The 13851-nt window shown below is 38.5% G+C and overlaps 1 protein-coding gene across 1 annotated transcript in view; it reads left to right on the top strand.

Moving 5' to 3' along the window:
• Positions 1 to 13851, top strand: part of SPATS2 (spermatogenesis associated serine rich 2) — a 66990-nt gene that overhangs the window by 17982 nt on the left and 35157 nt on the right. Inside the window, exons 4-6 of the mRNA XM_042780553.1 lie at positions 5391 to 5499; positions 7194 to 7243; positions 10366 to 10633. Coding sequence (XP_042636487.1) covers positions 5391 to 5499; positions 7194 to 7243; positions 10366 to 10633 — 427 coding nt within the window. The remainder of the gene's footprint in view (positions 1 to 5390; positions 5500 to 7193; positions 7244 to 10365; positions 10634 to 13851) is intronic.

Below are 13851 nucleotides of genomic sequence, written 5' to 3'. Positions count from 1 at the left end.
GATTATCTTCTGTGTCTGTGTTAATTGGTTTCCCTTTTCTTTGTTGAAGAGGGTCTGTGCAGTCTTTCTGCCTAGTCCGCCATCTTGCTGGAACTCTATAAGGTTCCTGTCTTAATCTTTTGAGTTGTTATTGTTAGTTTGATTCCTAGTAGATAGTTCTTAAAAGAGTATAATGCTTAAGGCAGACATTTTTTACTAGTTATGCTAAACTGTTGTTCAGTTTTAAGATGGCTTCAGGGGATATGTTTGGTTTACAATTTAACAGTTATCTTGGGGTAGTATTTTCAGGGATTCATCCAGCCCCATGGCTTCAGAGAGTATGGATCCTGTGAGTATTTTGTATTTTCCCCCTTTTGATCATTATTCTGCTGTGGACTCTTTGATCAAAATGTTCAGTAATGGTAGCTGGGCACCATCTAGTTCTTCTGGTCTAAAGTAAAAGAGGCAGTTGTTCATGGAGGTAATTAACCACACATTTCACATCCTCCTCCTATTCCTGACTCTCCTCCTTTCTCTGTTGGTCCAGGTGGATAGAGACCAGTTATTGGACTTTGGATGACCACTGGCAGGCTTTTAAGACCCAATTCACTACACAGTGATCTAGTAGTTAAAACAAAAGCACTAAACACATTATTAGGCCAGTTAACTGGGATGTACCATGAAACCAAGGAACTAAATCCTGTGAGGTGTGTGGTTGTACATAAACAGCCTGTATTAGACTGGATTCTCTAGAGAAACAAATACCAGCAAAGGTTATATACATATATAAAAAGAGAGAGAAATTTATGTTAGGAAAATGGCTCACAAACGTATAGAAGCTGGCAAGTCTAGAGTCCTTGAAGCAAATGTCAGGCTGGAGGCTTTTCCCCGCAGGGGGCCGAGAAGCTCAAGGCTGGCAGGCAGTACACCGGCTGTTGACTCCAACCAACGATGAATCCAAGATCTCCAGGCTGAACAGTGGACTGCTTACTCATGAACAGTTGCAGGCAGCACCACAGAATCCCCGATCCACAGAAGAAAGTCCGTCTTCCCAGGATGTCCCTGCATATCCTGGAAGCAGGCCCCACCCCTAGAGAAACTCCCCTTGGGCAGATTGGCCACTCAGAACACATTCATCCGATCCCATCATGGGAACAACCACACAGAACTGGGTCCAGCCAAGTTGACACACAGCTCCAACTATCACACAACCCCAGCAAAAATAAAATAAACCTACTACTCTCGGATCAATTTTGACTCATAGTGACCCTATAGGACAGAGTAGAACTGCCCCATAGAGTTTCCAGGGGGAGGGGCAAGGAGCTCTGGTGGCCTAGTCCCTAAGGCACTAGACTGATAACCAGAAGGCTAGTGGTTCAAACCCACCATCCACTCCTTGGAAGGAAGATTGGGCAATCTACTTTCATAGTGATAGTAGGGTCACTATGAGTCAGATCTGACTCGATGGCAGTGTGTTTGGTTTTGGCTTGGAATCTTTACAGAAGCAGATTGCCACACCTTTTTCCAGTAGAGCAGCTGGTGGATTTGAACTGCCAACCTTTTGGTTCGCAGCCAGACAGTAACTGCTGCACCACCAGGGCTACTCTTATTTTTGTTATTGTTGTACATAAAATATTCCTGTAAATTATAAAATTGGCAACTTTTGCTTATTCAACTTTATATACCTGTATAACTTAATGACAGCAATTGGCTGTGCAACCCTCTCCTTAATAAGATTTTTCCATCACCATTAACTGCCCTTTTCTTGCCACCCCTCACAAAAACAAAAGAAAACTCACGGCCATTGAGTAGATTCCAACTCATAGCGACCCCTCCTTGGGTTTCTGAGGCAGTATCTCTATGGAAGTAGATTGCCCAATCTTCCTTCCAAGAAGTAGTTGGTAGGTTTGAACCGCCAACCTTCTGGTTAGCAGTCAAATGCCTTAGGCACTATACTACCAGAGCTCCTTACCACCCCTAGTAACTAGTAGTAAACTTCGGTCACTATACATTTGCCTTTTCTTGTCTTTTTTTGTGAGATCACACAATATTTGTCCTTTTGTGATTGGCTTATTTCACTCAGCATAATGTCTTCAAACTCCATTCATACTGTAGCATGTATCAAAACTGCATTTCTTCTGCTGGTTGAGTAGTATTCCACTGTCTGTATGTACCACATATTGTTTATCCATTCACCTGCTGATGGGCATTTACATTGTTCCCACCTTTTGGCTATTGTGAATAGTGCTGCAATGAACGTTGGTATACAGCTCTCTTTTTGAGTCTCTCCTTTCAAGTCTTGGGTATATACCTTGTTGTGGAATTGCTAGACTGTATGGTATTTCTATTTTTAGTTTATTGAGGTATAATCATACTGTTTTCCACAATGACTTACCATTTTTCATTCCTAACAGCAGTGGGTGTTGCTGTTAGGTGCTGTCAGGTCAGCTCCAACTCATAGCAACCCTGTGTACAACAGGATGAAATACTGCCCAGTCATGTGCCATCCTCACAATCTTTGCTATGCTTGAGCCCATTGTTGTTGCCTCTGTGCCAGTCCATCTCATTAAGGGATCTTTACCTTTGTCACTGACCCTCGAGTTTACCAAGCATGATATCCTCCTGCAGGGAATGGTCCCCTCTGATGACATGACCAAAGTAGGTGAGATGAAGTCTGGCCATTCTTTCTTATAAAGAGCATTTGGCTGCAGTTTTTCCAGGACAGATTTGTTCGTTCTTCTTGTAGTCCGTGGTATTTTCAGTATTCTTCACCAACACCACAATTCAAAATCATCAACTCTTCATTGTCCAGCTTTCCATGTATATGAGGCAATTGAAATACCATGGCTTGGGTTTGGTATACTTGATTGTTCAAAGCAACATCTCTGCTCCTTAATGTTTTAATGAAGTCTTTGGCAGCATATTTGCCTAGTGCTATATGGTATCTGATTTCTTGACTGCTGCTTTCATGAGTGTTGATTGTGGATTCAAGTAAAATGAAAACCCTGACAATTTCAATCTTTTCTACATTTATCATGATGTTGCTTATTGGTCCAGTCATGAAGTTTTTTGTTTTCTTTATGTTGAGGTGTTATCTATACTGAAAACTGTAGTCTTAGATCTTCATCAGTAAGTACTTCAAGTCATTCTCACTTTCAGCAAGCAAGGTTGTGTCATCTACATATATATCACAAGTTGTTATTGAATCTTGCTCCAAACTTGATGCCACGTTGTTCTTTATCTAGTCCAGCTTCTCGGATTATTTGCTCAGCATAAAAATTGAATAAGTATGGTGAAAGGATACAACCCTGATGCACACCCTGCCTGATTTTAAACCATGCAGTGTCCCCTTGTCTTCTCAAGCTGTCCTTTGAAATCTTCTGTTCATTTCCTCCAGTCTCTTTAGTTGCTCTACATTCAGAAGCAAGTTTCAGAGTCTCTTCTCACATCCATTTTGGTCTTTTCTTCCTTTCTTGTCTCTTAAATGACCTTTTGCTTTCTTCAAGTATGATGTTTTTGATGTCATCCCACAACTCGTCTGGTCTTTGGTCATGGGTGTTCAATGCATCAAATCTGTTCTTCTGATAGTCTCTAAATTCAGGTGGAATATAATCAAGGTCGTATTTTGTCTCCTGTGGACTTGTTTGAATTTTCTTCAGCTTCAACTTGAACTTGCATATGAGCAATTGATGGTCTGTTCCACACTCAGCTCTCAGCCTCGTTTTAAGTGAAGATACTGAGCCTCTCTGTTGCCTCTTTCTGCAAATGTAGTGAATCTGATTCCTGTGTATCTGTCTTGCGAGGTCCACATGTATAGCTGCCATTTATGTTGTTAAAAAAAGATATTTGTAATTTTGCCAATAGAATCCTTTAATATTGCAACTTGAGGCTTAAATTTTTTCTTCCATTCTTTCACCATGAGAAATGCTGTGTGTGTGCTTCCCTTTTGGTTTTCTAATCCATCCATCCATATCATCCAGCATTGTTCATAGTAGCCCAAAATTGGAAACAATCTGTCTATCAACAGAAGAATGAATAAATTGAGTATATTAATTCAATGAAAGAACTATGTAGCAGTTTAAATAAAAGAGTAAGAATTGTGTCTATCAGCATGGAAAAAAATCATAAAGACAATGTTATGTGAAAAAAAGTACATTGAAAATAAACATGTATAATATGCTATTTATGTAATGCAAAACAATACTATGTATTACTTAGAAATAAACATATATGATATAAATACAAAAACATGTATGGAAATGATAACATAAAATTCAAAGTGGAGATCTCTGAAGTGGGAAGGAGGGAAATGAGATTTATGAAGGGCTCCTGGGGGCTTCAGTTACATCTGTTTTTTTTTAATAGGTGTTGCATAGTGTTTGTTATGTTTAGGTTTTGCATATAATTAGTTTATAATAATTTATAATAATTCAAAATTATATATAAATTACCTTTATAGAGATTATTATACAATTGAATGCTATACAATAAAAAGCCTTTGAAAACTGCTATGCAAAAATATAGATTGTTGGTGGTGGTTCATTAACCTTTCACCTTCTTTCGCTATAGTGTACTACAAATGAGGAAATGCTGATGTTAAATTAATACCTGATACCTAAATTAAACCACCTTTTATTTATTTATTAATTTTTATTGTGATTTGGGTGAAAGTTTACAGAGCACATTCACTTTCCATACAGCAGCTCACATATACTTTGTCTTACGACATTGACAGCAATTTCCTACAATACAACAGCTCCTCTCCCACTTCCTCCCCATAGTTACCTCTTCCGTGTCCTTTCCTCTCATTTACTCCTGACCTCCACACTGTCTCCCTGTACATACAAGGCCCTTCTATTCTCCCGTGATTGATCTCTCCAAGGAGTGTATCTACCTAATGTAAATGTTGAGCTCATATGCCTATCTTTTGTTTGGCTGGAAGCCATGGGAGTAGGTTCATTTCCATACCTGAAGGGCAGCTAGGGGCCGTAGTCTCAGTGGTTCCATCAGGCTCTATCATATCTGCAGACCTGGTCCCTTTTTATTTTATTTTTTTAAATAATTTTGAGTTTTGTCCCACATTGTTCTCCCACTCTGTCCAGAATCTCCTACACAGATCCCCCTCTGAGTGGTTGACAAAACCACCCTTTCTTGAAATCAAATCTAATATATACCTTCTATTTTTAGAAATGTTTGACTTTTTTTTAGTTTAAAATGAATTTTTCATGTGCCTTTGTCACTCTTCTGTTAATTATACCTAGTGAGATGATTGTGTGTACTCTTACTGACAGTAAGAGTGATGCATACTGTTAAGAATGAAATGTCATTCTTTCTGTTACTCTCTGTAGTAGACCTCAGCTGCCAAGTGACCTAGTGATGCTAGAAGTAAATGACCCTATCATCTTTTCCAGATAAATGCAGTGCGTGCAATAGTTCCTAATAAGAGCAACAATGAGATCATCCTGGTCTTGCAGCACTTTGATAATTGTGTGGACAAAACAGTGCAGGCATTCATGGAAGGTAATCTTAGCTCAATAATTTTTTATATTAATTTGTATTTGTTCAAATAGAAATTGTTTCAGACTTTTATAACATTGACTCAGCAATCCAGTGCTTCTCAGATGATATAGCAGATCCCATGATAACATACCATGACATGATATTTTTCTTATGTAAGATACCTTTTTCAGCCCTAGAAGCAATTCATTCATAAGCTATGTAGTATCTAAAATAAGAGACTAGAGAAAAATTCCATGTTTTCACTCTGAATGTTCTCTAATAGCATTTAAGAAGAAATCCTGTGGCCACTGGTGGTATCAGGAACTTGATTGGAATTGGATTGATTAAGAGTTTAAGAGACTCTTACTAAGAAAGCAGTGATTCATTGGCCCAGCAGCCAGTGACAAATACGTGGACTCTGTCTTCTTTTCTAGGATCTAATATTATTTAGTTTGACTCTGGCAAGTGTCTCAAGTGTGTGGGTTTAAATTTCCTTATCTGACATATTACACTGGTGGGCCCAGTCAAACCTTTGGGTTTATAGAATTGAGAAATGTTTTATGAACTTCTTTCCACATAAACTTGTTTGAGGAAAACTTGACCTGAGGCCATTGCATCATTGAACAGTGACATCAAATTAGGACTCCTTGTTCCTAATTTTCTGAATTTGCCAGTATAGAATTGCAGAGTTTGAAGGAGTGCAGTCCACACAGGGCCATCCTCATTCTGACACCAGTTGCAAGTTCAGGAGTACCTAAGACCACCCTCAGGTGCAAGAATTGGCTAAACCCACTCACAGAAAGCTGTTTTATTCATGGTTACATTTTATTACAGTGAAAGAATATAGATTAAAGTCAGCCAAAGGAACCTAGGGCACATAGGGCAGAGTCTAGGAAAAATCCCAGATGCAGTTTTCATTATCCTTTCCCTGTAGAGTCATGAACACATTACTTGCCTGGTATTGATGTGTGACAATACACCCAGAGCATTGCCAGTCAGGAAAGTGCACCTGAGGCTTGGTATCCAGAGTTTTGTAGGGGCTCTGTGGTTAACTGTCCGACTGGCTGATTTTTTCAGTCTCCAGAGGTATAGTGGATACTGCATGGTGCAAAGCCCATCATACATCACATTGTTACATTGTCCAGTGGCTAAGGCCCATAGGTAAACAAAGGTACTCTTCCTATAGATCACCTCCCAGAAGTGAGGGCAAATGCCAGACCTCTCTTTGGGTAAGGGTAATTCTTTCTACACATGGATAAACAGGTCCAAACACTGTAAGATTTTCTGTCATCTTCATCTGCTTTCTTTATAATGTTATCATTTGACTCTCAGGCAGTGTAAGGTAAGATGTGCAACTCTTTACAAAGCATCATAGCCAAGGTGTAGTGTGCAACCTTGTGGAGGAGAAGGGATGGCATACTTGGATGAAGTCAGTCAACTTTTATTTGGTCCAAAAAATGTAAATAAAAGATTCTTCAAAATACCTGGCAACATTAGTCTCTTTTTGGAAGAACTTGCTGTGGAAATTATATGGAGAAGGGAGATTGAAATTGGAAGGTATTCCAAAAGGTAATTGTGATGTAATTATCTCCTTACATTAGCTGAGAGACTTGAACCTTAACTTTACCTGTTAGGAGCTTTAGAAATCCTTCAACAGTTACAAAATTCCTGCTTGTCTATGTCTGGTTAAGAGAAAAAACTTGTTTCTCTTACAGGTAGTGCCAGTGAAGTACTCAAAGAATGGACAGTAACAGGCAAGAAAAAGGTAAAAATGAATTAAATTGAAAAGCATGATGTTGATATTTGCATTGTAAAAAAAAATCAGGCTCTGCCAAAATAGTTTAAATAAATGATTTACTTACACATCTTCAGGTTACTGTTAAAAATGTTTCCTTCTGTGATACTGAAACGCAACTGTATCTAAGATAGAGTGCCACGTAGTCTTTTCCATGTGGTTTAAGGCAGGATACAGGATGACTTTGCCATGGTTCAGATGCTAAGGGTATATTATACTAGGCAGGAGTGAAACAAGAGTACACGTCAGGGTAAGGAGAGCTCCTCTAGAGAAGATTGTCTAATTCATTGGTTTTCAGTGTCATCCATATGTAGATCTTTTAAAAACTTCAGACTTCTTGTTCAGACAGCTGTTCTCTTCTTTATTCTTTGTATTATAGTTCCTGATATTAACGAGCTTTGACTTAATGCCTAATGGGGAGCTTTGCTGTTTATATATAAGCATTAGGTACTTTGCAGCAAAAAAACAAACCAAACTCACTGCCGTTGAGTTAGATCCAACTCATAGCAACCCCTCCCTGGGTTTTCGAGTCACTATGGAAGTAGATTGCCCCATCTTCCTTCCGAGGAGTGGCTGGTGGGTTTGAACCACCAGCCTTCTGGTTAGTAGTCAAATGCCTTAGGTACTATGCCACCAGAACTCCTGTGCTTTGCAGAGTGGTCTGATACGCCAGTTTAGAGATGTAGAAGGCACTTGGTCTTAAAGTCAGTCAGAACTGTTTTTATACCCTGTTCCTTTATTTACTGGCTTTGCAAGCTGGAGTATTGTTTAACCATGATGTACCTTAATTTGCTTAGCTCTAAAACAAGAAAATAATACTAACAAATACAAGTATAATATGTAAAATATTAGTTCTCGTTCCCTTTTTAGCCACTTAAAACCAGAATTCTTTCCCCAAAGGATACTAGCTAATTTCAGAATGCTTTCCGCAGCTCTATACTCTAAAGCTAGCCCCTTTAGGAAATGCTATAAGTATGGATTTTAATCAAGTTTCTCTATAAAATATGTTACTGTGTACATCTGTTTAATGTGGTCTTTTCCTATATTATCAGTGCTGGAGTGCTGGAATGCTTTCTTGATAACTCTAATTACTTCAGTAGGGGTTCTGTCAGGTCTTGATCAAACCAGGGTTGGCCCCAGTGACCCTTGAGGATTTTTTCCAATGAAGACTTAATACCTCTACAGATTCCCCTGAAGCTCTTGTATGCATAACTTTGAATATTTGCTTAACTTCTTCCTGGTGCTTTTACCCTAACACAGATAGCTGTATGTGCTCTGTAGAGCACCAGTTCCTTAATTTATTGGCCCAGGATATGAATTACTAGGGATCTAAAATACGCATAAAGTTGGAAAAGTATGTGTTGGAGAGGCACAAATTTCTTAAATTTGGAGAAGGAAAGTGAGATTCCATTTCACAACCCTAAATGCCCAAATCCAGCCCAGTTAACTGTCAGAATTAGTTCATTAAGATGTGACTATGAGCAGTTACTGGGATAGTTGTCCCATACATGGGAAAGTGATATGAAATCTTAGCTATTTCACCTGGGAGAAAGTATTTAAGAGAAAGAAAAATGAGAGCTGTGTGATTATATTTAGAGTTCCAGGAGAGTAGTAGTGCTCATGCTAGAGAGGGCCACAGAAGGGCCTGAAGAAAAACTGATATGTCAGTCTAGCCTTAGTGATAAAATCAATTATTGCCAATAGACCTGTGGGTTTGTTTATTTAAATATTACTGTTGTTGTTGTTGTTGTTTGCCATTGAGTCAGCCCTGACTCATAGCGACCCCTCCTTGGGTTTCCGAGGCAGTATCACTACGGAAGTAGGATTGCCCAACCTTCCTTCCGAGGAGTGGCTGGTGGGTTTGAACCGCCAGCCTTCTGGTTAGCAGTCAAGTGCCTTAGCCACTATGCTACCAGAGCTCCATATTGTTAGTATATGTAATATATTTGGATGGTTCAAAATTCAAAAAATACCCCCCCCCCCAAAAAATACAAAAGTTAAATATAGCAAAATGTCTTTTGCCCATCTCTATTCCCCAGCCATTTGGTTCCCTACTCCAGCGGCAGACAGTATTAAAATTTCTTACATATCTTCTAGGATATGATATGCATATGTAAGCAAATATGAATATATACTTTCCTCTTTGCTCTTTTTTTTTTTCATGTAATTTATCGTGTTAGTATATAAAGAACTTTCTTTTTGTGTTTTATAGATTCATAGTCATCCTAATGTTTGAATGTACTATAACTTATTTAACCCTAGTGATCATCATTTCTGTTATTTTCAATCCTTTGCTGTTATTAACAGTATTGCAGGGAATAACCTTGTACATACATCATTTTGCACTATGTTAGTATCACTGTAGGATAAATTCCCGGAAGTAGAATTATTAATCAAAGAGTAGATGCATTTGTAATTTTGATAAGCATTATTAAATTGCCATGGAGAATACTAGTTTACACTCCCACCAGCAATATATAAAATGCCTGTTTCCTAACATCTTTGACCCCACAATGCTATCAAACTTTTTGACCTTTGCTAAATACTAATATTGCAGTACTGTTTTAATTTATATGTCTCTTATTACACTGAGGTTTTACTTCATTCCATATGCTTATATTCTATACCATTTTTCTGTTGGGTTTGTTTTGTTTGTTTTTTATTAGAGCTCTGTATATATTTAATTCTTTCAAAATAAGTTGCACATTTTTTTAACATTCTGTCATTTGTCTTTTGATTTTGCTTATGGTCATTTTTGGGAGCTCTGGTGGGATAGTACCTAAGGCACTTGACTGCTAATCAGAAGGTTGGTAGTTCAAACCCACCAGCCACTCTCCGGAAGGAAGGTTGGGCAATCTATTTCTGTAGTGATACTGCCCCGGAAACCCAAAGAAGGGTCGCTATGAGTTGGAGACAACTCGATGGCACATAACAACAACAACAACAACATGGTCATTTTTGCCAGGCAGGCATTTTTTATATTTATTAAGAAATCAGTAATGTTGGTCGTTTTGGGTAGCTAAAGTTTACCTTGCTGGGTTGTTGGAGGTCTTTCTTTCTTTCTTTCTTTTCAAATCTTTAATAACCCTTAGAACAAAAAGAAGAAAAGCAAACCAAAACCTGCAGCAGAAGCAAGTAACAATATCTCAGATTCCAGTAAATTGGCTTCCATTCAAGAGGAACAGTCTGCACCTTCCTCAGACAAAGGTGGTATTAATGGTTACCATGTCAACGGTGCCATCAATGATACTGAATCTGTGGACTCACTCAGTGAAGGTTTGGAGACACTTTCAGTAGATGCCAGAGAAATGGAGGATCCTGAGTCTGTCACACCAGATATCCAGATGCTGGGTAGAACAGGTGAGTTTATTAACAGATTTTTAAAAAGTTGCATTCAGTTAAAAAATGTAGGGGAGTCCTAGATGAGAAAGTGACCAATAAATTTAAAACTATTTGGTCTTTTACTTTTTCAGTTTTTGTTACTTCTGTAAAAGACTCATGTTTTTGCAAGTATCAAAGGCCTAGAAAAATACAATTTTCGTTCCTTTGTCTCCTATTTTTACTTTAGTTTAAACCAGTCTTGTGGAAATCTTCTAACTTAATAAAACAGAAACAAAATCAAACCTACTGCCATCAAGTCAGTTCCGACTCATAGCAGCCCTATAGGACGCCATAGAACTGCCCCATAGGATTTCCAAAGCTGTAAATGTTTACTCAAGCAGACTGCCTCATTTGTCTCTCCCAGAGCAGCTCACTGGTGGGTTCAAATTACAATCCTTTTGGTTAGCAGCCAAATACTTTAACCACTACACCAACAGAGCTCCTGTAATTATAGAAGTACATTAAGAGAAGTATTTTTTGTTACTGTTGTTGAGGATATACACAGTAAAACATACACCAAATTCAGCCATTTCTACAAAAAATGTACAATTTAGTGACATTGATAACATTCTGTTAGTTGTACAACCATTCTCACCTTCCTTTTCTGAGTTGTTCCTCCATTAACATAAACTCATCCCCTCTAAGGTTCCTATCTTACCTTTCAGTTGCTACTGTCACTTTGATCCCTTATAAACAACAACAACAAAAATCCACTGTCAAAAGTTAAGGAAATGTTTATATATTGGAGGACATTTTCTTTGTTGGTTACCAGGGGTGGGAGGGAAGGGGAGGGAATGCTGTTAGATAGATAGAGATAAATATTGATTTGGGTGAAGAGAAGGGCAATGTGCCAAATGTGAGTGACCAATATGGCAGCATTGAGGATGAGAAAGACAGAGAGAGTTACATGGGCAGTACAAACAACAAATATGAACCCCTTTGTAAATACAATACTGAGTTGTCAATGAAAGCAAACATGGGTATAGGGACGGATAGATGGGTGAACAAGCTAAACAATTATGTATGTCTAAATGGAGAGTGTATCCAAGATCATGTACAGGGTTGGCAGACAATGGGCCTCTCGAAGAGTATGAAGGGATGGACACTGGGAGGAGGTAACTATGGGGAGGAAGTGGGAGGGGAGCTGCTGCATTGTAAATTTTGGTCAATGACATGAGACAAAGTATATGTGAACTGCTGTATGAAAAGTGAATTTACTCTGTAAATCTTCACCCAAATCCTAATTAAAAAAAAAAAAAAAAAAAATCCACTGTCATTGAATTGATTCCAACTTATAGCGACCCTATAGGACAGCATAGAACTGCCTAGTAGGCCTTCCAAGGCTGTAAATCTTTCTAAAAGCAAACTGCTATGTCTTCCTCCTGCAGAGTAGCTGATAGGTTTGAATTGCCAGTGTTTTGATGAGTAGCCAAGCGCTTTAATTTCTATGCTACCAGTGCTTGCTGATCCCATATAGTTAGTTCTTAAAAGAGTGTAATATTCAAGGCAGACATTTTTTTACTAGTCAGGCTGAACTATTCAGTTTTAAGAATACTTCAGGGAATATTTTTTGTAAGTTTTAAAGATTATCTCAGGGCCATACTTTCAGGGGTTCATCCAGCCTCAGTAGCTCCAGAGTGTGGATTCCATGAAAATTTGAAATTCTGTTTTGCATATTCCCCCTTTTGATAAGGATTTTTCTATAGAATCTTTGATTTAAATGATCAGTAATGGTAGTCAGGCTACCATCCAGTTCTTCTGGTCTTATGACAAAGGAGTCAGTTGTTCATGGAGGAAATTGGTCACACATTGCATACCCTCCCTGTCTTCCTGACTCTCCTTCCTCTGTTGTTATAGGTGAATAGAGACCAGTTTTTATCCTTTTGATGCCACTTGCAGGCTTTTAAGACCCTAGGCACTATGCATTGAACTAGGAGTTAGAACAGAAGCACTAAACACAGTATTAGGCCAGTTAACTAGGATGTCTCATGAAGCCATGACCCTAAACCTCCAAACTAAGGAACCATATAGCATGAGGTGTTTGGTTGTATATAAGCAGTCTCAGCAGCTGCTGCTGCCGCTTTTTTTTTTTTCCTTTTCATTATTGTAACTGTATCACACAACTTCTGGCAATTAAACTTTTTGCAAGTGTACAACTAATTGACAGCAATTACAGTAATCAGCTGTGCAACCCTGTCCTTAATCAATGCAGTTTTCCCATTACTTACTGTTAACCCTTCCATCCCACCCCTGATAATCACTAATAAACTTTGATCTCTGTACATTTGCTTTTTCTCATCTTTTTATTAAAGTGAGGCCATACATTATTTGGTCATTATTTCACTAAGCATAATGTCTTCAAGCCCTATCCATATTGTAGCATAATATTCCATTGTATGTATATACCATATTTTGTTTATCCACTCATGTGTTGATGAGCATTTAGGTTGTTTCTACCTTTTGGCTGTTGTGAATATTGTTGCAGTGAACACTGGTGTGCAACTCTCTTTGAGTCTCTGCTGCCAAGTCTTTTGGGTATATACCTATAAGTGGAGTTTGCTGAGTCAAATGGGAGTTCTACTTTAATTTTTTGAGGAACTGCCAGACTGTTTTCCACAATAGCTGTACCATTTTGTATTCCCAGCAGCAATGGATGGGAGCTCTGGTAGCGTAGTACCTAAGGCATTTGACTGCTAACCAGAAGGCTGGCAGTTCAAATCCACCAGCCACTCCTCAGAAGGAAGGTTGGGCAATCTGCTTCCATAGTGATACTGCCTCAGAAACCCAAGGAGGGGTCGCTTTGTTATTAAGTTGTTGAAGTTTTATTTGTATTTATTTTGGTTATTAAATTGTTATCAGACACGTTTCCAAACATATTCTTCCAGTCGATAGCCTGTCTTTTCACTTTTTTTGGTAGTCTTTTGATGAAAAAAAGTTTTTAATTTTTATGAGGTTCCATTTATTTATTTCTGCTATTTGTACTTTTGTTAGTATATTAGATGATCCATTGTTGAAAGCTAGGCCTGACAGTGTTGCCCCTGCTTGTTTTTCTAAGAATTTTATGGTTTTAGTTTGCACATTTAGGTCCTTACTCCATTTGGGAGCTCTGGTAGCATAGTGGCTAAGACACTTGCCTGCTAACCAGACGGCTGGCGGTTCAAACCCACCAGCCACTCCTCGGAAGGAAGGTTGGGCAA

This window comes from Orycteropus afer, unplaced genomic scaffold (genome assembly GCF_000298275.1).
Source record: "Orycteropus afer afer isolate SDZICR_OR568_19922 unplaced genomic scaffold, OryAfe1.0 scaffold00045, whole genome shotgun sequence".
Classification (NCBI taxonomy): Eukaryota; Metazoa; Chordata; class Mammalia; order Tubulidentata; family Orycteropodidae; genus Orycteropus; species Orycteropus afer.
The sequence above is the reverse complement of the archived record's forward strand: the minus strand, read 5'-3'. Positions and strand labels throughout refer to the sequence as shown.